The 26,942-nt window shown below is 41.0% G+C and overlaps 1 protein-coding gene across 11 annotated transcripts in view; it reads right to left on the bottom strand.

Annotated features, from left to right (window-relative positions):
* Positions 1 to 26,942, bottom strand: part of elavl2 (ELAV like neuron-specific RNA binding protein 2) — a 100,185-nt gene that overhangs the window by 17,408 nt on the left and 55,835 nt on the right. For all 11 annotated transcript variants that reach the window (XM_048595315.1, XM_048595316.1, XM_048595317.1 and 8 more), the window contains one exon: positions 5,436 to 5,589. In XM_048595315.1, coding sequence (XP_048451272.1) covers positions 5,436 to 5,589 — 154 coding nt within the window. The remainder of the gene's footprint in view (positions 1 to 5,435; positions 5,590 to 26,942) is intronic.

Genomic DNA, 26,942 nt, shown 5'->3' with positions numbered 1-26,942 from the left:
TGCTCGGCCTGCTGTGTTCATCCAGCCCTGCACCTTGTTGTCTCGGATTCTCCAGCATCTGCAGTTCCTACTATCTCTCAACTTTAGATTTTTTTTTGTAGAATCCTTAGTGTGGAAACAGGCCCAACAAGTCCACAGCGACCCTCATAACATCCCTGAACACTGGGCAATTTAGCATGATCAATCCACCTAGCCTGCACATCTTTGGACTGCGGGAGGAAACTGGCGCACCTGGGAGGAAACCCACGCAGACGCGGGGAGAACGGGCAAACTCTACACAGACAGTTGCCCGAGGGCAGAATCGAATCTAGGTCCCTGACGTTGAGGCAATAGTGCTAACCACTGAGCCACCATGCTGCCCAAATTTGGTTCTACATTACTATTTGGAGTATGCTTTGACAGGTTCCTCATTGGCAGCAGGGGAGCCAGAAGGAATATTACCCAAGAGATCAAAACCACCTAGAATGTATTTACTATCAAAATCATATAGCTGATAGTATAATGATTAATAAACATGCAGAAACAGAATAAAAGTAGCTCACAGAATACACTGCTCACTACACATGAAATCTCAACTGGTCATGTATTCAGACCTTAAGTACCAATACCTAGAGACTACATTTGAATAATTTCCCCTTTAGCCAAAAGGATGCACTGCAACAATTCCAGAATGCATTTATTTTTCATTTGAAATCCGCTTCACAACATTCACTAGGCATACCGGACACCCAGAGAGAGAGACACACAGGTTACAACAATTAAATAAAAAATCTGTGGTTAAAAAAAAGCAGGCAGATTACTTTTTGTACTTTAAAATCTACTATGCAGTTTCAGACACTAATTCACAACAACCTGAACTAAATCAGGTCAGCTGTTTGAAAGCTATCGCAGGATGTCCAAAAACAAAAAAACACCAACTTTGGTCAAGATTGTGGAAATTCCTTAATAGCACCAGAAATGTACCTAATTTAAACAATTTTGAGCAAAATCCCAAACAGGAATGCATTAAAGATTCAATATTTGAATGCTTTTGTACTTAATGGTTATCCTAAGTTGTCCAGCATGGTGTTCTGACATTCATACAAAATTGACTTGTAGATGGACTCAAGGGAACCTGTTTGCAACCTACGGAATGCCTGTAAGGTTAAAAGGAGGCAACATGTAATAAGCTAGGGAGCTAATGTAGGTGCATAAATTGGTTGATTTTTCTGCTTATATAAAGCATGTTTTCACTTGTCCAGATAAGGAGGGGGGGGGGGGGGGGAGAAAAAAACCAGGAGGATAACTCAAGCACGAGTATGAATGTCCACCCAATATTTTCCATGGTCCAGCTTCTACAATGCTTGCCTGGCTCATGAACCAGATCCAAGAGCCATACCTTTAACCAAAATTTGGCATGTTTCTGGGAGGTGGAGTTCATCTTCCAGCCTTAAAATTATCAGCATTCCTTTCGCCTGTTTCTCTTGACCTCCTCTGAAAACCCGTTAGCAAGAGGAGATTTTCCCTTCATACAGGAACTTCCTCGGAGTCAGTTTCTTCTGAACATGGGTCTCCCAATGCATTGAGATTTTTCATTGCATTCAGCCTTCAAGATGGACAAAGATGATTTGCTTTGGCAGAGTTCAGTCATCCTAAGGATGTGGTTGGTCCAGTGAAGTTCATTTCAGATGATGGCGGCTGGTGCTAATGGCTGCTCCAAGGATGTTTTATATTAGTATTGGCTATACTCATAGGTGATGCAGACAATCCGGCTCAAATAGCATTGGTCGTCTCAAGCTTCAGACATAGAGAGAGAGTCGGAAAGATGACTGCCTTATACAAGGACTTTGGTATCAGCACAGATGTCATGGGCAAAAACTCTTATCCTCGAGTGTCCAAAGGCAGTGCCGGCAGATTGTGGAAATCCAACACTGTATCCCATGTCAGTCTTAGAGAGGTAGTTTCCCAGGTAGGGGAAACGTTCTGCATTTAGAGGATTTCTCCATTGATCTTCATGCAGGGAAAGAAGAGAACTTGCCCTGGGACAGGTTGGTAAAGGATTTGAGTCGAGGTTGAGACTGAGACTAACTAAAAAGTTGTTTTCAGCCCAATTCCAGGAAGGTGTTAGGCCAAATTGAAGATTCCTTCCTGGGGTTGTTCCAGGTGCCGAGCAGAGAAAATCACATCTATAGTACCATGGATAGGCAAGAAGCCACACTGGCTTTCAAGGAAACATTTCCTCAGATGGGAATGTTGTGCCTAACAAGGATTCAGGCAATGATCTTCCCTGTGATGGAGTGTAAGGGGATTCTTTAGTTCCCACAGTCTTTCGCAAAAAATATGACATGACAATGGCAGCATGAGATTGGCAGGATATTTTCTTGTTCCAGATTTTCAAGACGAGTAAGCTCTGCACCTCCAAGTCTGAAAATTTCTACTGGAATCCCATTCACTCTTGCGGTTTTTCCATTCTTCACGTTTAAAGGTGGCTTCAACTTGTCAAATTAGGTGGGAGTCCAATATCATCTTCAGTGGGGAAGTCAGGGTACTTCCTCAAACATGCCCTACAACTGTATCTCAGCTTGGATTCTCTCCATTGAAGGCTGATATTTTGCATCTCTCAAAAGGGTTCCAACCTTACTCTACACCAAAATTGAGACCAAAAAAGGTGTTGGGTCCATATATTGACTTGGTGGCACTGAAGAAATACTGGGGTATTGTGCTGATCAGCAAGGAATTGCAGCTTCTCAATTTTCTCAGTCCAATTGTTCTTGATTTCTTCTCGGTAGACACATCGTGCAGGACATCTTTTAACATCGGAACACTGGCACATCAGCAAATATAGTCCCTGACAGAAGGTAGATCCAGTTCCAGTGGCAGGGAAACCTTGATGACCGGGGTGTCTACTGTTAAAGCCTTCATCTGTCACGGCTGTCAATAGTACAGAATTTTCTGCCACCTGGACCACCACTCAGTACTTCTTTTGGATTGTGCTTTGTCTGGTTCATATCCTCAGACCTTACTTGTTGTGCGGCTCTGCCAGGAGCTGAAAGCTCCCAACAGTTTTCTCTCAGCATCAATGTCACACAACCTTCTCCACTGCAGCAAGGTGGCAATCCATGGAAAGGTGAGGATGGCTAGTTAAAGCCAGCAGCAAGGTATGAAACAACATTTTTCAATGACCTTGAAAATACAGAAGAAACAGTAGTGATTATTGCTCCTGTAGCACTGCATCATGGAGTGATTAGGAACAGGAGGAAGATCATTTGGTAAGCACCTGGTCACGAAGGCAAGAATCTCTGCAAATCTTTTCAAAGGACTACATTGTAGTCAATGCTCATAGATCAAAGACATTCCACATCCTTCTCTTCTCAATGTAGAGAAAAAAGGTTCCAATAGGACTCCCCAGATTCCTCCCCTGAACCTACATCAATTTTCACTCCCGTCTCCCTTCTCTAAAATAAAAACCACTTATCAGTTCTTGCCCACTACCGAAGCCCTTCCAAGTTGAGCGCACACCACCTAACAGGGGAATGGATAATTTGTGCCTTCAAAATTTCTTGAAGAGGAACAGTTCTGGATGGTAATGAACTTCTAGAAGACAAGGACATTCCCAGATCCTGTAAGATGGTTACCTCCTCACAATTCAAATCAGCTTTGTTTGACAGAAACACTGCAGTTTTATTTACCTTCCTTTTTAATTTTTTTGGGAAAGAAATCTTTCGGGGCCTAGGGCTTGTTGGTCTCTATTGCTGTTAAACTTTGCATCCTCACCCCACCCCCTCTTTGTTTCACTTGCTGGGGCCTCAAATTTAGCCAAGGTAATTGAGGGCTATATACAAAGTTTGCTGATAAAAGATTGGCGACATTAGTGTAGTGGGATTATAACATTACAAAGAGGCATCAGTAGATAAAATATATAGAATTGTGGTGATGGGTATTTTTAATCATTGATGGGATATGGGCACTGGCTGGCTAGTTGAACGATAACCACATTGCTGAGAGAGTCTGAAGTCACATGCAGACTAGACCAGGTAAGGATGGCAGGTTTCCTTCTCCAAGCGACACTAGCAAATCATTTCTGAAATAACCTACAATAAATCGATAATGTTCTTATTGTCCTTAGACAAGCGTTTAATTGTAGATTTTACGGAATTCCAATTTCCAGATTTGCCATGGGTAGAAGGATTTGACACATATCAAAAGTGGTACTGTCGATTACTACTTCAGTGACATTATATCTATCTACGTTACCACCTACCAAAAGTGCAAGGTATAGGAAAACAGACAGGTTGGAGTTTCTTTTATAAAAAACTAAATGTCACTATTATAATAGAGAAGCAGCAGCTTAATTGGCAAAATATTGCCAAATGCAAGGTGTGGAGCTTTCTCTCCAAAAAATTGGTAGATTATAGCTCAATTAAAAGTTAAGATTTAAATTCGGATCTTTCCTAGCCCAGAGTACAGGGAATATGCAACCAAGGCACACAGATGCTGCTACTGGAAGGTTCAAGGGGCTGAGTGGCATGTTGCAGGCAGGAATAGGCCAATGTTTTTTTCTTTGTAATAGGAAAGCACTAGTTTACATGCAAGCTTTCACTTAACACAAGCTTGCCAAAGATCTGGGCTGAAGGATGAGGAGTGCTGTTGCTTCCATTAGCCAGAGCCAAATCACATCTGTTCAAAGAGGTGGCCCTATTGAGATAGCAAGGCAGAAAATACCAACGCCTTCAAAATGATCTGTTCATGAGCAAGACCAGCCTCAAGAATATCCAATAGTGTGAAGACATTTAGTTACGATGCTCGAAAAAAAGTCAATAAAAGCACTTATTCAAACTGCATACATAGCACAAGAAATCAGGATTTCAAGGCTCAACCCATTTTTCTCCTAGATGGAGATTTCAGTATTCAAAAAGATATTCATAATTTGAACATTTCCCTCCATCTGCATTGCAGCATTACAGAAACTGTTTCATTCGCCAAACATAGCAGAATTCCAGACAAATCACACTGTAGTACCTATCTATACTAAGCTTTATGCAGTAGTAGCACATCTGCAATGTTGAAAGTATGATTGTTGTTAAGTACATGTCCCATTTCTAAGCCTTTTAAGTTTGCTTTACATTCCTGCTTAATTTAAAAACACATTAGCAACACAATAAGGATTAGAACATCATCCTCTATAGCTGGTTTAAAATAAAGATTATAACTGCTTTAAATTTATTACTTCACCAGCCATGAAAGCATAGTTCAAACCTGCACCTCCAGGGTGGGAAATGACTCAAGTCAGCGTGAGCTCTTAAATCTATTTTTGCCCATGCATATTTATGAACAATTCCAGCAGAAAATTACATTTTCTGGCCCACATCTCAGCCCTCCACAAGTCCTGCAGGCAAGATAGTAAGAACTGCACAACCAGTCTTAAAAGATATGTACAACAGTGGGCATGTACTTACCAGTGACCTGGTCTACAAGAATCCTTGAGGTAATTATGCGTCCATACTGAGTGAAAAGCTGTTCCAGTTCTTTTTGGGACATAGTTTTTGGGAGCCCGCTGACATACAAATTTGCATCTCTGATGGAAGCGGAGCTGGGACGAGCATAGGAAACCTGGGAAATAATAGCATTATTTATAAACTTACAAAAAGAAAAATAGTATGAATGTCAAAGCAGATTTCACAAGAAGATTTGTTATGATATTAAACAAAAAACAAACTGTGGAAACACCAGGAACGATCAAGTGCATCTGAAAGAATAGTTGGCATCTCAGGGTAACCAAGTACGAGATCAGTTAGAATACAAGGACAAAAAAAACTTAAATAGCTTTAGTTGATTCAACGATTTTTAAAAATCAAATCAATCTAAAAGCAGTTAATGCAAAAATGCTGCCGATCCTGAGAATACATAATTCCAGCAGCAGTAATTACAGGAAAAGAATGTTTTGGTTGATCTTTGAAACACTAATCCTCTGCAGAGACGCTGCCAGACCTGCTGAGTATTTCCAGCATCGTGCGCCAGCTTTAAAAAAATTTGTTCATTCACAGGACAACAGCATCACTGGCTAGGCTAGCATTTATTGCCCTCTGGGCAATTAAGGATGGGCAGTTAAGAGTCAATGACACTACTGAGGTTCTGGAGTCATATGCAGGTCAGACCAGGTAAGAATAGCAGTTTGCTTCCCTGAAGGACATTAGCAAACCAATTACTTGAAGACAAATTATACTGTCATTGCAATGTTTCTCAATTGTGATCAATATTTTCACTGGTGTGATAGAATTAGTTCAATATCAAGACCCCAATACAAACACTGCATTAGGATCAGAATATCTAGCACAAACAAGAATCTCTTGTCTGAGACAGTGATTTAACTTTCCTTTTAACTGTGAACTAACAATTAGTTAAACTCATTCATGCGGATAATCAGAACGTCTACCTTAAAATGGATTGGTTGTGTACACTGGATGGCAAATGCAAGCCAAAGCTGCGATTAAAGATCGAACAATTTGTGAAGCCATGCATTCATTTTACATGTCAGAAATTTACTCATCCAGCCACAATCTGGTTCTTTGAGCTGCCAAAACTTCCTTCAGTAGCTCTTCCAATTTTATACAAGACTAATACTGCAGATTTTCTGACTGTTTGCCCATCACCTACTCAGTTTCCAAGAAAATGGAACAGATGTCAGGTGACAACTTGAACAAACTAAACCCCACAGGTCAAATTAATACTAGTTGGTCTTCAGCAGGTGTTTAGATATTTCAACCAAAAAGGAACTCGAACTTTACATAAGAATGAGCACAGACAAAAGAAATGGCTGATAGTTGGTGCTATTTTTCATGCCATGATGCAGTTTAAAAAAAATTACGATTCTCCTTGAACAGTTTAAGCACACCCAGGATTAACACTACGGTTACTCCTTATTAGACAGTCACTGTTAATGACAAGCTGAATTAGGCACAATGCCTTTTGAGTCAGGGATTTAATGTATGGCTATACAAGAGTTGTGATATTTTATTAAAATGCACCTTATGGTCATGGGCAAGTTACAAGGCCTCTAGTCCCAGAGACCATTTCCAGTTCCTTCTTAAACATTCTAACCCTTTGTCTTAAACCGCTTCTTGTGGCAGATCATTCCAGACTCACCGCTGTCAATGAGAAAACTTCTCCACACCTTCGTCCTGAAGTTTACTCCACATCCTTAGACTGTGACCATTGACCAGGAGTCCAGAACAATTGGAAACATCATTCCTGCATTTACCTTGTCTAGTCTTGTTAGACTTTCATAGGTTTCCAGGAGATTCCCCTCATTTTTCTAAACTCCAATAAGAATACTCCTAACTGATACAATCTCTCCTCATACACTAGTCTACCATTTCAGGAATCAATCTAGCAAACCTTTACGGAGTCCCCTCCACAGCCAGATCATCCTTCCTCAGGTTAAAAAGATGACCACAACTGCGCACAATCTTCCGGGAGAGATCTCAGCAAGGCCATGCATGACTGCAGTTAGACATTCCTACCATGTTCTGAGGAAGGGTCACCGGACCCAAAACATTAACTGTTTTTGCCTTCACACATCCTGCCAGACCTCTCCAGCAATTTTGTTTTTGTTCACGATTTACAGCATCCTCAGTTCTTTTGTTTTTTTATTTAAAAAAAAATCCCTATTGTACTTGAATCCTTACTGCAAGGGCCAACATAAAGTTGCCTTTTCACTATCTGCTGCACCTGAATGCATAATTTCAGCAACTGGTGTACAAGGTCATCCATGTCTTGCTTCATTATTCTCACTTTCACAAATCAAATTCAGATAAACTATTTTGCCTTCCTGTTTTTGTAACCTATATGGAGAACTTTAGACTTCTAGTTGAGCGTGTGAGCTGGTGCAATGGTGGAGGTAGCTTGAAGACCTGGATCCTATTCCTACTTTTGATGTTTCCTTACAGTTATCCAAATACCTCGTGTGCCATGCATTTGCCCCCTCAACTTGTCCAAATCACACTGAAGCACCTCTACATCTTCCTCCATTCACCATCCTGTCCAGCTGTATTAGAGAGCAGCATCACCACCACACAGGAAGCTGGATACCATCCAGGTCAATGCAGCCTGCTTAATCAACACCTCATCCACAAGCATCCACTCCCTCCACTAGTACACACTGCTGCTACTATTTATAAAACACTGCAGAAATTTGCCAAGGGTCCTTAGACAGCCCCTTCCAAAGCCACAACTACTACAATATAGAAGGACAAGGGCAGCATGTACTTGGAAATACCACCTGTAAGTGGTCTCCAAGCCACTCACCATCTGGACTTGGAAATGTATTACCAGCCCTACAGTGTCACTGCGTCAAAATCCTGGAACTCCCTCCATAACAGCAAATAAGCTGCAGCAGCTCACGGCCAGCTTAGGACGGGTAATAAATGCTGACCCAGCTAGTGACTCCCATATCTGATGAGTGATGGAATAACACTACCAACCAAATATACATTTGATGTTGCAATGCCACTTTTTAAAAAGGGTTCTGCATCAAAAGCAAACTATTTTATTTGGCACATCAATCCAGTGATATGGGAAGGTTGGATGTTAACTTTCTAGAGGGGATCTTGGAAAACTTGGAATATTTATCAAGGGACAATCTAACATTACCCCAGGAAAAAGTTGTCAGCCCTTTAACTACTAGTGGCACGTACAATGCAAGACATGGAACAGAATTAAATCCAAGACTGATAAAATATTTGTAATCGATGCATGAAAGATTGTGAACAAACTAGTATGATTTACATTTATCCGTCTCGCTTGAAAGGAATCAGTCTAATCTTAAGATTGAAGAACTGCATATGGTGCTACAAGATTTATAGCTTCCAGTTCAAGTAACATACAGTTAGAGTTTCAAGTGATGGTATCGCATTAAAGTGTTGAGTTATAATGGAAAATTTACAAACATCAGATCTGCTTTGGGAGGCCAGTCAAGCAATATCCAAGGGATCATGTACTCAAACTTCAAAGAGCTAGGGAAAGCTAACAATTGGAGAACATTCAAACCAGAATTTTCTCTGAAAGATCAGCTTCAATAGCTATCAGTATTGGTTAGATACCAAGTTTCAGTTGCACATTCCCTTTCTCCAATTCATTCAATCACGGCTACGCTGACTGGGGTAAAACATTTACTGTCATCATCCTCAACTGCCCAAGGTGGTGGTGAGCTACCTTCTCAAACTGAAGGGACTGGCCCTGACTCAACTAAACCACTTTCAGGCGTATCTCAGGTTCCAACATTACCAGCAACTCCCCAGACTGGTAGGAACAGCAAAAATGAAGGAAGCCTGGTGTTCACAAGTATCTTTACTTCTGAGAAAAAAGGTTACACACTACAAAGTAATTGAGAGTGAATGGAACAGAATCCTTTCCAACCAGATCCAGGATTCATAATTCTGAAGCTCATGCAGCATCCATAGAATACTTGTTGGGCAAGTTGTAGCAGACATCTTCTTGGGAGTTAAAAATGAAGAAAAAGCCAGCTAAGTTTATTCAGTGTTCTCAACTGAAGCTGTTTATGGCTTCATATTTGAAATACAAATTACTTTAACCTTTGTAGTAACTGCCTGAAGTCAAGGTAAAGTTGATTCACATACTGCAGAAGACTACAAAAAGAATATTCTTCAGGTATTCAAAATAAATAGTCCAAGATTACCTTATAGACAAATTCAGTGACAGTCATCAAAGAGGCTGTCCAAGAGATTTGCCAGGATCTTGCTGGATATGGAAGGTTTGAGTTTCTAAAGAAAGGCTGGGACGTTTTCCACTGGAGCGTAGGAGGTTGAAAGGTAACTTTACAGGTTTATAAAATCGGAGGATTATAGATAGGGTTAACCGTAGATATATTTTCCCTAGGCTGGGGGAGAATTTCAAGATTAGGGGGCACAGTTAAAGGGGAGAGAAAATAGATAAGGGGCAAATTTTGTACAGAGGGTGGTTCACATGTGGAATGAATTTCCTGAGGAAGTGATAGATGTGGGCACTGTTACAACATTTGGAGAAGATCACAAATAGGAAATGTTTCATCTGATATGGGCCAAGAGCAAGCAGGTGGGACTAGTTTAGTTTGGGATTATATTTGGTATGGATTTCTTGGACTAAGGAGTCTGTTTTCATGCTGTATGACTCTACAACTGTGTTGCAGGATGGCTTCTATACAAAAATGGGGGTATTGGCAGCTCCTCTCCTTAACTACCCGCCTGAAACCTGTATACTTACATGGGCTAATTGTTTAACATTTGTTTAATTTTCCACTAACATTTTCATAGAAATGTTCAGCATTTGCTTGATTTTAAGTCTTGAGCAGTCTTGCAGCATTTCACTAAAGCAGGATCAAGATAATGATCATTTAGAACAATTATAATTTGAATAAAAACAGCAAAACTAAGACCAAGACTGTCAGTTTTTAAAATTTACAGCATGAAGAAATGCCTGGACTTACTATAGAGCCCATGCAGCAGCTTGCTATCCAGGGCTACACTTATTCAATGTTCCAAAAAGTTACACAATGTTTGAGGGGCACCCAAACACCATCTCTTGGATTTACTTGTTATACAGGAAAGACGGAAAGAACATTTTAAAGATTGGTAGGGAATTGTTGAAAGTCTCAATAATAATACCCCCTTTAGGAAGTCCCATCATAAAAATCAGAATAGCATGCTTAAAAGGGCACCATAATCCACTTCTGATCTGTACCAAGTCAAAAAAGTGGAGAATTCAAATTGGAAGTGTTACTACCACTGGTGGTGTTAGCGTTTTTTGTCTACAAAACCAGGAAGTACAGCGGTTTGAAATGACAGCTTTTACTTTGATGTTCTGATGCATTTCAACACCAATTATTTTGGAGCACAAAAAGCTTTGGTAACACAAAGCAACTAATTTGCAGAAAGAATCCGACACCAGTTACGAGATACCAGAAAGTTACAAGTTTCTATAGTTCAAAAGTCTCATCATAAATTTGCCACATCCCATTTCTGCTTCTTGTTCATACCCTCACTTCCATGTTGGCAGAAGTTCATATTTCATTAAGCCAGCCTCCCAGAACTTCCACACATGCTCACTTTGCCCCCACTTTATTCACTTCATTTAATCAAACTTTAATATTAGTTAAGAGCCATAACAGATCAGGCCAAATCAGTCCAACTCCATGTGGTTCCCGGCAGCAATCCAGGTATTCCTACTCCATCCCTGACATTCTGCAAGCTTATTTCCCCTCAAGTGCCCATCCAATTTTTCTGTGAAATCATTTACCATCTCCACTTCCAACCATCTTATTAGCAAGAAGCTCCAGTTCATTACCTGTTTAAGAATCGTTCCTCACATTTAACTTTATCTTGGCCAAAAAACTTTTTCAGCATGGCCTAGTTCTTGTACCAAATAGGCTTCCATTTACCTATAAATGAATCTGCCAAACTTGCACACATTAAAATCTTCTCTATCTCCTTTGCACCAAAAGCAAATTCAGTTTCTCCAAACTAACTTTGTAACTAAATTACATCTGCCCTGAAATCTTTCTGAAACAGCCAACTGTGAATGGTGGAGCTCAATTAACAAAACTAACAAGAGTTGATTCTACAGATAGCCATGTCTCTTTCCCTGATCACTGATGACAAGACTGAAACATTTATAACTATCTTCAGGCAGAAGTGTTGAATAGATTCATTTCGGTGTCCGAGATCTCCAGCGTTTGATACTGGTCTTCAACAATTTGATTCACTCCACTTAAAATCAAAAAAACTGAAGGCAGTGAACACAGTAAAAACTGGAGCAATCATGTTGGTTTTGTAATACTGCTGAAAACCGTGCTCCAGAACTTTGCCCATGAATCGAAACTGTTCAAGGAGAAACACTGGATCCTACCCAGCAAAATGTGGAAGATTACCAAGGTAGATACTGTCCACAGAAAGCAGAACAAATCCAACCCAACAATTAACTGACCCAGCATTTCATTCTGTGAGTGAAGTGATACAAGGTGTTTTGTGGTACAGTCAGTCAAAAAAAAACTTGCTCACCAAGGCAGAGTCAGCCAGAATATAACTCCAACACAAGCATTTCATGATGCAGGGTCAAGCCGCCTGCTTGATAAGCACACCATCCATCACACCTCTCAGCAATGCGCAGTGTGCACCATCTACAAGATGCACTGCAGCATCTTTCAAAGCCACCTCTAGCACCTAGAAGGACAAGGTCAGCAGATGCATCGGAACACCGCAACGTGCGAGTTCCCTCCAACCCATACGTCATCCTGACCCGAAACCATAATTACTGCTTTACTTAAATTAATAGCTGGAAATCCCTGCACCGTATGGACTGCTGAGGTTCATCACCTGTTGACAGCAATTAGCAAGGTGCAGAAAATAAATGCCTACATGAAGGCCAAGTCACCTTGGCAACAGCTTCAGGTGCTCAACATCCTAAAAGCACAGTAACTAGAAGCACACAATAGTTGTAACCCAGAGTTTCAACAGTTCAATCATTTTCCTTCTGCACGCAGTATCACTTATTTACAAAGTCCAAAATTGCATGCATAGTGCTCATTGTTTACTCAAAGCACCATTCTATCTTCAAAAGATTGCTGCACCTGAACTTCGCACCCTTCCCCAAAAAATCAAACCCCTGCAAACATTACAACTTTGCTAGGATGTCTACCACATTATCCCTTTTACCAAAATACTCATTTTTATAATGAGCTCTAACCACTAAGTCCTTTGGCTAGCCCATGTGCCATTAAAGTTGATTGGTATCATCCTTATTGTCAGGTATATCAGGAAATATCTTCATCTCTTCCACAGTAGAGCTCAATATAAAATCTGTTAGTTTTCAAATCTGAAAGCATTTATACAAGTTGTGAAATCTTTGGGAAGTTATGATTTATTTTAAATTGAGCGGTTGGTGATTGTCACTACTCATTACACAGTGGAAAAGGAAACGGAGATAGAGGAAGGAGGACTACGTTCAGCTAAGGGAATTGTAGTTAAACTGACTGAATTCAAGAACATAAGAAATCCTTTTGCCAGTTGTATGCCAGCACACAAATGAAGCCAACTTTTAAAATGGGTACTGCAGTGGGGAGGAAGTCACGACAAAAAGCTACACTGCAATAAGTTTAGAGAGCCTACGCAATCCCAGAAGATGATAGCTGACCCCAATACAAAATGTATTGGTTTTCAAGGCTACAATTACAGTCTTTTGTCCTCCCATCCGAATTATTTTTGCACTTAACAACACTGCTTTAGCAATCAGAGCAATTTCACTTACAACAGTCTGCCCCAATAAATGCCTGCCTTCCTAGTTGCAATTTTTAATGATAAAAATATTCAATTATGCAAGATTAGTCATTATTCGTTGAACAATATAGGATGAAAATTTCAAGACCCTGCAGAGAAAAATGATCCTGTACCATGATTATTACTATAAATCATTGTGTGTGCAGGGCAACACAAGTCAGCTTAAAGGGGGCAAAGGCAGATTCAATGATTTAAAAAGGAAATTTCGTAAAGCCCTTCAAGAGAATTTGTAAGGCCACAGTTAAGGACAAGCTTGTGGAACTAGCTAAACTGTTCTTTTAGAGAGCCAGCTTAGATTTGACAGGTCAAACATCATCCCCCTTTGCTGATCCATTCTTTAAAGGAGAGGAAATCAAAACGTTGTTGAAAGAGGCAATTCAAAACACACTGATTACTATGCCTGCGGTGAGCTACCTGCTCAGATTTGGAGAATCTACTGAATAGTGGGGCTTGCTTACGAAAAGGACAATAGGCCTTCAAGACTGCACAACAGCGCAAAACCTCTAGGACTTAAATTTAGACAACTGTTTGGAAACCAAATTCTAGATCAAAGAATCCCTAAAATGTGGAACTAGACCATTTGGCCCAAAGAGTCCACACCAACCTTCCAAAGAGGATTGTATCCCACATCCCTCACCCTGTACCCCGGAATTTACCATGGCTAATCTACCTAGCCTGCATATCTCTGGGCAATTTAGCATGGCCAATCCACCCAAACTGCACATCTTTGTACTGCAGGAGGAAACCAGAGCACCCAGAGGAAACCCACGCAGACACGGGGAGAATGTTCAAACAGCACGCAGACAGTCACCACAGGCTGGGACTCAACCTAGGTCCCCAGTGCTAACCACTGAGCCAGTGTGCTGTCCCAAATTAGTTTATTCAACAAATGGGCTTGAAGGGGCAAGTGCAGGAACAACTATGTTACGCAGGTGTTTGTGAGAGCAGCAAGATGCCAGGCAATCTCATCCCTGACTCTAGGAAATTCAGCTGAGACACTTGGGATACAGAGGTGCAAAATTATTTGGATACTTTGACCCAGAAACACTATACCCCTCAGGTTAAGTATTGGCTTAGATTGATTACTAGTCAAGAGAACAGGAGGATGTTACTTAGTCGAGTAGAAGCTACCTCCAGTACAACATTTTGCCTTAAGAATTCAATTAAAGTGGCCGGAAAAGTCACAGGAAAAACTACATCTGCACTAGGTTCCTTAAGGAGATTATTCAGGTCAAGATTTAAGCTTAATGATAATTCAAGAATTTCCACAATACCATCCATTTTGTATGAGGCGGCAGTTAATTTTACTGGAGTTACATATCGCCATGACCAGCTACGGTTTGCCATTCTAACAGTTACCTTGCCTGTTGGACAAACTACAAAAGACCAAGATGGGCAAATTAAATTTCACACTGAAAAAGAAAGGCAGTTAGATTGACAATTGCAAGAAGGGATGCGGCAGAGTTGGGGAGATACACAAATAGGTTTGCAGCTGCAATTCTCAAAGGCAGTGCAGTCTGCCCAGGGTCAGGTCAATATTATTAAAGACACCTTGTGGTTCAAGGATCCAGTGCTCTGGCTTGCAAAGAAATTAAAGACAAGTATGACTAGGAGTGAGGTTCTGCTGAGACCCAAATATAATCTCAGGTATAATCAGAATTACCATCAGACCCAGGTACCCAGTAAATAAAAGTATTCCAATTTGAATATTAAATACACTGACTTGAAAGTTAAGGCAGCTGTTTTGATTTAGGGGAAAGCAAGGAAAAAGTGGGACATGCTGCCTTGGGATCCTACGACCCAATGGCCTAAATGTGGACTTTACCAGTTTCAATATCTCCCCCACCCACAGCCTCATCCTAAGACCAGCCCCCTTTCATCCCCGCCTCCTGGACCTGACACAACCTGTCCATCAGTCTCTCCCACCTATCCGCTCTTCCCACCTCACTGACCATTCCCTACCACTCCCTACTTGCACTCACCTATCACCCTCCCCAGTCCCACCCCTCCTTTCTATTTCCAAGCTCCCTTCCCCCTCCCCCATTTCTGAAGGGTCCCAACCTGAAACGTCAACTTTCCTGCTCCTCTGATGCTGCCTGGCCTGTTGTGTTCCTCCAGCTCTACACTTATCTGACTCCAGCATTGGCAGTTCTTATCCTTAACCAAGATGGATCTCAAACTAGGTTGGGACCAGTGGTCTGATGAATTGGCTATCCAGAATATTTGAGTTTTACTAAGAGGTAAAGCAGGCCATATATCTAAAGACAAATCTGGGTTTTAAACAAAGTACATTTCATGCAGAGACAGCAAGACTTGAGGGTGCAACAAAAGGAATGGTTTATGTTAGAAGAGTTAATCTTGACTGAGAAAAATATTTACACTAAAAACAAATTAAATGGCACAAAATTAGCTTGATCTAGTAGTATAATATAGCTATAAAATGTTTATGAACATGGTTACAAAAGGTTTAGGCCTCAACATTGCAGAATTTGCATTTTTGAAAGAAAGCTCAGCAAAAGAGAAGGAAGTCCTAAACAAAAAAGGATAAAATAAGACTGAGCAAGAAATTAGATAGAGGGGAAAAAACAAAACAGGCTGCTGAATAATTAGGGGTCAAATAATGAAATAGCAAGGGCAAAAACACTAGTGCATAATTAGTGGCCTTATAGTTTAATTGGTAAACTGGATCCACAAAAAGGAGGTGCTGACCATCATGTAAACTAGACAGTCAGTCAGTGTCCCTCAATGGGGGATGAGGTGGAGAGGGTTAAGAGCGTCTATAGCTCCTAGGACTCCCTGACAACAGCCAAAAATCTGTCCTGGATCTCCCACGTAGACATAACAATCAAGGTGGCACAATGCCACCTCTTCTTACTCAGGAGGCTAAGGAAATTCAGCATGTTCATAAAAGGACACTCACCAACTTTTACAGATGCACCATAGAAAGCGATCTATCTGGGTGCATAATGGCAACTGCTCTGCCCAGGACCGTAAGAAACTGCAGAAAATGGTGTACACAGCCCAGACCATTACACAAGCCAACCTCCCATCTATGAACTCCAGCTACACTTCTCACTGGCAGCATTTCTGCAGCAAAGGCCCCTTCAAACCCAGTAATACTCTTCCATCAAGGAAAAGATGGAGATTAAACACATAACAGCAAGGAAGAAGTTGTTAGTAATAGACTGCTGAACAGACCTCTGATTTCAAATCTAATTTTGATCTTGCTTTTGTGCACCTCCTCTGCAGCCATAACTTTGTATACCTCTCTATCTAAACACCCGTTGAGTATGATCTGCCTGTACTGCTCAAAGCAAAAAAAAACTTTCCATTTTAGTAACACGTGGCAACAATAAAGTAGGCTGGAGGTCAACTCTTCATGCAACAGTTTTCTAGATCAAAATAATCAACTGGGGAACAGACTACTTTAAAATCTATTACTACATTTTGTGACAGGGCTAACTTCTTCAGATTGTCACGTTCAAGTCAACTCTTTTCTCAGCAACAAAAACTATACATGAATCAGTGGTTAGCCTCTTTACACACTAAACTGGGAAACAAAAGTAGGCAATATAAAGCTTCTGGCACTGGACAATACAAATGTGTTTGAAAAGACAAAGGAGTTTACAACATGACATTCGCCATATAGGGAGCAAAGCTGGTGGCTACCAACACTAGTAGTTCACTTTTCCATTCAGCATACAAGTCAATCTCTTTTCTTGGTTTGAATTTAAACCTGCTGGTTCTTTTCATGTTGAGCGTTTTGGTGATGTGGTTAGACCAAAGTTATTAAATTTTTTTTTAAGATGATCCAATTACTTAGGAATCATAGCTAGAACAAAATAAGCAGTTGAAGCTTCATCTTATACTCAGAACTAGCATCAAAGCAGGCGTTTTGGCAGGGGGAGAATGGTGATGGAAGAGACAAATTTTAAAACTGCATGCAAAGATGGCACTCATTGCTTGGACCATCACTAGCATTGAGATGCAGCAGGAACAGTTAATCGCCCATCTTAATTCTCAGACCAAGGAAACAGATTCTGACTGGTTAGCATTGCTCTGGAAATGCAGAGGTTGGTAGCCTCCTTTACTTGCATCTCTTCCACCACTCTTCCAAATGAAAAAGATCAAATTCCTACACAGAACGGAGCATGCACAAATGCATCATGCTGCAAGCTGTCAATTTCAGATGGAAACTCTTCACACAGCAGAAACATCTAGATTTTTAACAATTGGTCCAATAGCACAATCACATCAATATTGGACAAGGTACCCTGAGGCTTGCAAACACTGACTAATTGAGTGTGATTGTTTGCATCAGGCAGCAGACCAGTCAACAAGATGGACGATTTGATATAGCCCAAATAGCTGGCATCACAGCAGCACAAAAAGAAAAATTACATCTGTGCGTGGCTGGCAAAGTATTTTTCATTTGACAGCAGCATCCTGTTCAAGGGGCAAACTATTCATGGGTTTGCTGCAAAATTCTCTATCCTGCAGATAGACAGGTCATTGCTCAGGGGCAAGACTATGAACATAGGCCCTTTCATGAACTGAAGTTGTATACAATGCACGATTTGAGCTTCACACAGATGAGTTTTGACACGGCTTATCTCATGTTGAACAGACGACTAGGGCTCATTCATGGAGGTTGCTGCTAACCATCTACATTTAACACAGGTGACATACATAATCTACAGCTGCTCCTATGCTGCTGCTTGGCCTGCTGTGTTCATCCAGCTCTGCACCTTGTCTCGGATTCTCCAGCATCTGCAGTTCCTACTATCTCTAATTTAGATCATTACTCATTGTATACAGCTCAAACTCAAAAGGGTGCATCTCCATTACATTTGGCACCAAAGTGGGGCCCAATCTCTCAAGCTAATCTGGAAGACAGCAGTATGCTAACCATACTCAACCAGCCTGTGTTTACAAGCCTCAAAAGCACTACATCTAAATATTCAGATACTATTCTGCTATTGGACATTAAACACCCCATACTGTGTGAAGAATTACACAGAAAACCAATTTAAGAATCGGTCAGAATCACTATATATTTGCGAATGCTGAAAACTTTTAAAAAAAAGACAAAACAGGAGCCATGTGTTACGTAGGCAAGAGGGGAATTTGGTCAACAGACTTCATCACCATTGAATTTCCATGGCAACATTGTGAGCAGAGTCAAGTTGGCAGGAGTGCCAGGATTACTAGTTAACTGGTCATGCTGAATTGCCAAGCTAACCTGCACTCATGCTGCATAAATTGCTGTCCTCCTCCACAAAGCACGTTTCTTGCACCGGTCCTGATGATTACAAGAATGAAATGTACAACTTCTTGTCTCCCTTTAGCAATGTTAAAAGTCAATGGCATGGGCATGGAATACGTGACTAAAGTTAGATTAAAAAAGCTCCGATCTGAATAAACATTTGTACAGAAAAATGACATGACAGCAGCCAACTGGTTAGGAAAATTTTTGCAACAGTCCCAAAAAATAAAATGGTAGCAAGTCAGGTGGACTGGGAAGGTTATTTGAAATTAGCTAACTATCAAGAATTTGGTACAAAGAAAAAAAAGTTATGAAAAAGAAAATAAAAAGTTACCTAGAGCAAATATGCAAAGATTAGCAAAGCTAAGTACAAGTCCCTTGGAGACAGACAGCAGAAATAAAAGAATTATGATAGGACAAATAGGTCAAACAAATATTTAGTAGCACCTTCACAGTATGAAAAATGTATGTGGAAGCCAAAGGAACTGAAAAACTTACGTGCATCTAATGCTCTACATCCCCAAGTTTAAAAAAAAAGAGGTAATTGCAGGGATGGCAAAGGATTTGTAAGTTCAGATTCACACAGTGCAGAAAAGGCCCTTTGGTCCATTAAGTCTGCACCAACAATAACTATCAACCAAAGTGCACTGATCTCAATTTCCAACACTTGTCCAATAGTGAATGTTACGATATTTTAAAGGTTTAACATTTCTGGCCTTCATTACCTTCCCAGGCGGTGCATTCCAGATTTCTAAGTGAAAAAGATTTCCCCCCAAATCCCCTGGCCCTTACCCTTAAACTATGCCCTCTCATCCAGGGGTAACAGCTACTCTTATCACTGTCCATACCCCTCAAACCTTATACACCTCAATCATGTTCTGCACAACCCCTTCCCCCCCACCCCGAGCCTTTTGTAAAGAAAACAATCCAAGCCCTTCAAGTCTCCCCTTATAGCTCAATGTTTCCATTCCTGGTGAACCTCCTCTAGTCCTATCACATCCTTTCTGTAGTGAGGTGACAGGAACTGCACACCATTCCAGCTGTGGCCTGACCAACACACTGTTTAACTCCAACAACCTCCTTGCTGTTATACTCTATACCATGACAGACAAAAAAAAAAGTGTCCATACGCCTCAGCTGTCTTATTGACATGCTGACTTCAGGAATCCGAATTACCACCCCTGGATCCCTCTTTGGCTAAGCTACACTGTCATTCATTAAATATATTATCTTGTTGTTTCTTCTCAAAAGTGCATCACCTTGCACTTATCAGGATTAAATACCATCTGCCAGTGCTCTGCCCATCTGACCAATCCATCTACTCTTATGACCACTCTGCCAATCTTGCTGCCATCTGCAAATTTGCAAAACGTTCCCCCACATTTGAGTATCGTAGATGTAGATAACAAGTAGTATCTAGCATTGAACCTTGAGGTACACTGCTGGACACTGGCCTCCAGTCACAAACAGCCTTTTACCACTACCTTTTGTGTCCTATTACTAAGCCATTTTCTGATTCATCGTGCCAAGTTTCCCTGAATTCCTTATGCTTTAACCTTTAGTCTCCTGCGTAGGACTGTCAAAAGCTTTGCTAAGGTCCATAAACTGCATCAACTGAACTTCCTTCATCCACAATCACACTTCCAACAAATTAAACAAATTTATTTAGGCATGACCACCCTCTGACAAAGCCTTTTTGGCTATCCCTGATTGACCTATGCCTTTCCAAGTAGGTATTAACTTGCTCCTTCAGAATTTTCTCTAATACTTTCCCTACCACTGACAGAGTCACAGGTCTGTAATTTCCAGGATCATCGTTACCACCCTTAAAGGTGAAACCACATTAGCCATCCTCCAGCACTAGTGTCCAGAGTGAAAGTGTGACAGGGCCCCTGCAATTTCCTGCCTCACTTTCCACAGCAGCCTGGGATGCAATTCATCCAGGCCAGGAGACTGGTCAGTTTTTAAAGCCTGACACAGCCTCCAGTACTTCCCCATTTCCTTTGTCAAACCATGCAAGCTCCTCAGTTCCTTTTCCTGAATTTCATACCTACATTCTCTTTTTCCAGAGTTAAAGCCAAACAGAAGCATTAATTTAACACCTTATTATGCTAGAACACAGGTTGCCCCTTGGTCCCTAACAGGGCCTACTCTGCCATTTAATGTATTTAAAAAAATATCAATATTCTGTTCGCAAGTCCTTCATCATAACCCTTTTGGCTCTAATTGCTACAAGTTCCCCTTGTACTTCCTGTATTCCTCTAGGGCTGCAGCTGAAGTGCTCCCTTTGGACTTTAAGAGCCCTACTCCTCTTCCACATCCAGCCCTGAATTGTCCTAGACATCCAATGGTTTTTCAACTTATTGTTCCTACATTTCCCTGACAAAGGGTAGATATTGGACCTGTATTCTCCCCAGCTCTATTTTGAGTACCTCCCACTGCTCTGTTGTAGACTGATCTGCAAGGAGCTGTTCTAAGTCAACTTGGCAAGATCCTGATTTATTCTAATAAAACCTGCCTTCCCCCAATCCAGAGCCATATTTTGCAGGCCATCTTTTTCATTGTCCAGAAGGAATGTTAACCATACTGTTAAGTGATAGTGATCACAACAATGCTCCCACACTGCAACATCTACCACTTGGCTGGCCTTTTTTGCCCCGAAGATCCAGTACCAGCTAGTTCTCGTTGGGCCTTCTACATTTTGAATCAAAAAACTCTCCCAGATGTTTCAAGAAATCTAGTCCCTCTAAACCCTCAACACTAACTACCCCAATTTGTGTTGGGAAAGTTGAAATCGTCTAGCATAATTACCTTGGTTATTACTCTTACACACCTCTAAACTGTCTATGTATTTGCTTCTCTACTTCCTTGCTGACTCTTTGGGGGCCTGTAATTCACTCCCAGTAAAGTAGCTGCTCCCTTAGCATTACTACATTCTACCCACAAAGCCTTGTTTGAGCTTCCCAAGGTGTCACCCCTCCTTATTGCAGTAATTGACTTCGTAATAGCACTAAACCACCACCACCCTTTGTCTCACCTAAAGATCCTATAGCCTAGAATGCTAAGTTGCCAGTCCAACCCTTCCCCCAACCACATTTGTGATGGCAACAATATCACACTATACCATATTGAAAGGTAATGGCTCCTTTATATCTGAGGCAGAAAATGTTCTGCTTCTCGAACTGTTGGGGTTATGGGGAGAGGAACAGAGAGAGAAAACCAGAAACCAACATTGAGCTAAGTTGCCTACGTAGTAGGGAAACAAATCTCTTGGGGACATGACATCATGAAGGTCATTGTTGCACCAAATGGAAAATGTTGATAGTGTAACCAGCTGGGTGAACAGGTCTTAGAAAACATTAGATAAATGTCACAAGAACAAGGCTCATGGGACTAGGAGTAATTAAGTTTGATTAATGGACAGAACAGCAGGAATAAAAAGATTAGAGACGACAAGAAGATCAGCACTTCAGTCTCAGCGGTTTACAAATGTGTCAACAATTTACAAGGAGGACAGTAAACATACCCTTACTTGCAGTAATACAAAATTAAATGGTAAAGAAAGATTAAAAAAAGGAAGTTATAAAAAAGTTTAAGTAAATTTTGAGCAAGGAAGGTGCCAGATAGTGTGTTATGGGAAAAGGAGAAAAAGGGAGTTCAATTGCAACATGCTAGTTGTATTCATGTAGTACTTTTGGTGCAACATTCTCAAAAGTATGAGAGGAAGGCTCACTAGATGAAAATTCTCTTTGGGACTATCAAGTAGAAGATGTCTGATTTGTGTACAGAGGCAATCTCATTAAAATATAATGGCATTTTGGACAGTAAGGGAACAGTGAGGTTGAAGTGAAGAAAACAGTTGAAGCAGATGACCAAATGTGGTCATTCTGATGGAGTGAGTAGATTTAAGCTGTAAGGCCTACTTGTTTCTTTTCATGTTCCAAGGAACCAGGGGCCATTTAAGTTGGACAAGCTGTTCAAGACACTATACATCAGTATTACTGGAAAGCCAAATACTGGAAGGAGAGACAGAACACCAACTGGATTCCAAGGAGCCTGAATGCCAAATCACTAACTATACGTACAAAAAGTGGCAGACTTATAAATGCAAGAATATAGTTCAAGATACAGAACTCCAGGTAATGAACCTTCATAGTTGGCTAGTGGTGAAAAAGTTATAGTAAATCATGTACCAGGTTTTGCAAGAGGTACCCATTAGCAATTCATTTCTTTTTCCCAGTACTAAACAAATCTAAGCAGAACAGGACAAGAAAACCTCCATGATAGGGCACATGGTTGTTGGAAAGAGGCCAAAGACGAGGCGAAAATCACACTTGAGTTATTCCCAAAAAGGTCAGAACTACACAATAATTTAAAATCATATGCTTGGCAGCATATGCTGCCCACATATTGCAAGAGTTGGTGGTCTTACTGAAGCTGTACTCTTTCCCATCAGGTAGATTCCAAAACACCCCTTAAAAGATCAAGGCAGTTTGGCCCACAGAAAAGCTACTGTAGATTATAGAATGAGGGACTTTTTTTTGAGGGAAGGGAAGGGGAGGGGAAGAAAGAAACTCCTGCATTTCATACTTGCACCATCTAGTGGCCAACAACCTACAACTTGGGTAAGAGGCATCACTAGCCAGAGGTCTGCACTTACAACACAATGTGCATCAAGGTTCTTCCTCCGTTGATAAATACTAACAAACAAGAATTCCAATGGAATTCGTTGCAGAAAAAGGTATAGATTTATGTCCAAAAATCAGACTAATAGACGAAGACTGTTTGTACCACTGACTAGCCTACGTTCCAAAAATAAAATCAGAATTGGCAAATCTAAAACAGCACCCCCTTACCAGAGGCAAGGGGCAACAAAAACAGGAAAGCTGCTAAACTGAACAGAATGTTAACACTGCAACTGCAAATGATAAACATTGAACAACCAAAACAGTTAAATAGGAAGCAAAGCTTGTGGACTGAACTGACAGCTGGAAGCAGTACTTAAGAACTAAGTGAACAGCAATTTTCAGGTCATTTTAATGTATTTTCAGTCAGTTGGGAATTTAAGTTATCGTGTTTGGTTGCTTCAGCAATTTATAGTAGGTTGGGATCCATGTATCAATTTTTGTAACATCCAAACCCTTAAGTTATTGCATACACGATGCAGTGCAGAAATTTTAGACAGCCAACGTGAGCAGAGCTGCATTGCAGTTTGTAGTTTTAAGATTAATCATTGATTGGGATAAAGACATGTGGGCTAGGCAGTTTCCTTCCTTAAAGCACAGACAACTGGATGGGTTTTTCCAAATCAAGAATTGTTGCACGATATTAGACTCTTGATTCCAGATTTTTGTTGAATTCAGATTCTAATCATCTGCCATGGCAGGATTTGAACCCAGGTCCCCAGAACATAGTCTGGGTCTCTGGATTAATAGTCTAGCAATACCATCATTGGGCCATTACCTCCCTGCTTGTGCCATGGCTTTTTCATACATCCAAGGGTTGCCTGTTTCTAATTAAAAAAAATTCACCAAAGGAAACCCTGGATGAATTGCTCAACTATTTGGAAACATTTTAAAAACCAGAACTTCAAGATACCAAAGCTTTAGTCATACCAAGTACAGCAGACAAGTTTGCTAGATAGATTGAAATTTTGATCTTGACCCAGTGTACAGATGTTTTGGTAAACAACTGAGTCATCTTTAGGATGGTTTCTGTACTTGACCTTTGAAGGAACACTAATCCGCTGTTCCAGATGTAGCCTCCTCTACACTGGGGAAACCAAGCAGAGGCTTGGGGTCCGCTTTGCAGACCACCTACGCTCGGTTCGCAACAAACAACTGCATGTCTCAGTTGAGAACCATTTCAACTCCCCCTCCCATTCCTAAGACGACATGTCCATCCTGGGCCTCCTGCAGTGCCACAACGATGCCACCCAAAGGTTGCAGGAACAGCACCTCATTTCGCTTGGGAACCCTGCAACCCAATGGTATCAATGTGGACTTCACAAGCTTCAAAATCTCCCCTCCCCCAACTGCATCCCAAAACCAGCCCAGCTTGTCCCAGCCTCCCTAACCTGTCCTTCCTCCCACCTATCCCCTCCTCCTACCTCAAGCACCACCCCCTCAACTTGTCCTTCCTCCCACCTACCCCACCCCCCACCACCTACCTACTAGCCTCATCCTGCCCCCTTGACTTGTCCATCCTCCCTGGACTGACCTATCCCCTCCTTAACTCCCCACCTACACTCACCTTTACTGGCTCCACCCCCACCTCTTTGATCTGTCTGTCTCCTCTCCACCTATCTTCTCCTTTATCCATCTTCTATCCACCTCTTCCCCCTCTCCCTATTTATTTCAGAATCCCCTTCAGAAATGGGGGGGCACGAGAGAAGAAGAAAGGTCTAGGCCCAAAACGTCAGCTTTCCTGCTCCTCGGCTGCTGCTTGGCCTGTTATGTTCATCCAGCTCTACACCTTATCACTAATCCTTAGCATATTGTGCTGAAAGTAAAGCAAACTTAGAAGGAATTGGAAATCAGATTATGTTTAAAAAAATCTGCATTTTAAGAGGAAAATCTGCTAAATCATGATTGCGTTACATTACAAGTTGCATGTCCATCATCTGCATGAGATGCAAGTATTTCTATGCAAAGTTTCACCTGCCCTGTCTTATTGGAACTCAACTGGACTTTTTGAACTGAACCACAGACACTTCATTTCAACACGGAAAAAGTAAATCGCTGTGACAAGACAGAGGTTATATTTGAAACAGATTTCTAATTAATCTGGTAGCTTCTGCTTTTCCAGCAGAAAGAACTGTCACACTGGGATTCTGGATGCAGTGTGTTATACCCTACAGGTCTTCTGCAGTACAGAAGGACTTATCTTTAAGGGCTGTTTTTGGAACGTACCTGATGGGGAAGGAATACAACTCCAATAAGACCACTAACATTTGCATTGCATGGACAACATGCTACGCAGCTTCTGATTAAATGTACAAAGTGATCTTGGACCACAGGTTCACAGTTCCTTGAAAGCAGAGTTGCACGTAGACAGGATAATGAAGGCAGCGTTTGGTATGCTTGCCTTTATTGGTCAGTGTATTGAGTGCAGGAGTTGGGAGGTCATGTTGCGGCTGTACAGGGCATTAGTGGCCTAACCATTGGAATACTGCATGCAATTCTGATCTCCCTCTTATAGGAAGGTTATTGTGAAACTAGAGAGGGTTCAGAAAAAGATTTACAAGGATGTTGCCAGGGTTGGAGGGTTTGAGCTATAGGGAGAGGCTAAATAGGCTGGGGCGATTTTCCATGGCGCATCAGAAGCTGAGGGGTGACCGTATAGAGGGTTTAAAAATCGTTAGGGGCACAGATAGGGTGAACAGACAAGGTCTCTTTCCCCCTTCCTGCCCTTCCCCAGACCCCAACCCCCACACGCCCCAACCCCAGCTCCTCCTCTCACCTGCTGGCAGCCATCTTTGAGTGCCTAGTTCACTTTCCTGAATTTCCTACTAAAAAAAAACTTTCCCCTTAAAATCCATCTCTGGACAATTTTTAGATCACTACTTGGCTTAGTTTTTGGAACACACCTTGGGATAAAAAGCCAAAGACCTATGTTAAAAACCCAGTTGAGAAAAATGAATTTTTCTTCAAATTATCTGCTTATTCAACAACCATGGTTTAATCTCATGAAATTACTTCAAATACATTGAAGCAAAATGATAATTTATAGGAACATAGTTCAACATTTTAACCACTTTTCATTAGGTTTCCACATTTTCTTGTGTATTTAGGGATACTTCCTGAGACAGCACCAAGCATCGAGAGATCAGAATACCAAAACAGAACGCAAGTAGATGAAACCGGTAGCCAGCTGGGGCTAGGTGTGAGTTATGAAAGCTTAAGTCTAACTTTAACAGGTACAGCAAATTTGAAATACTAGGAGAAACAAGAATGATTTGAACTATTTGGCCAATGTACACCAAATACAACAATAATTTGTGCATTATGACCTTGATACCATAATTGCTTTCATTACTTTCAACAACTTAGCTCATGTTATAGACTGCATAAGGACCAGTTCTTTGGCTGAGAATTAAATACTCAGTTCACACCTGACAATAAACAAGGAGGTATCCATTTAGCCTTTGAAATCTATTTCACCATTCAAAAAAAATTACTACTGATCTTTTACTTCAATTCTATCTTCACATATTATCCTTATCTCTTAATTCTGTTAGAAGCTTAAATACTATGGACCTGTTTTGAACCTGGAACCAGTGGAGCATTCAACTTGATTAAGAAAATTTAAGGAGACAACTTAAAAGCAAAGTCAGAGTAAGTGACAATGAAACAATACTGATTAGCCAGGCA

This window comes from Rhincodon typus, chromosome 3, assembly GCF_021869965.1.
Source record: "Rhincodon typus isolate 14 chromosome 3, sRhiTyp1.1, whole genome shotgun sequence".
Classification (NCBI taxonomy): Eukaryota; Metazoa; Chordata; class Chondrichthyes; order Orectolobiformes; family Rhincodontidae; genus Rhincodon; species Rhincodon typus.
The sequence above is the reverse complement of the archived record's forward strand: the minus strand, read 5'-3'. Positions and strand labels throughout refer to the sequence as shown.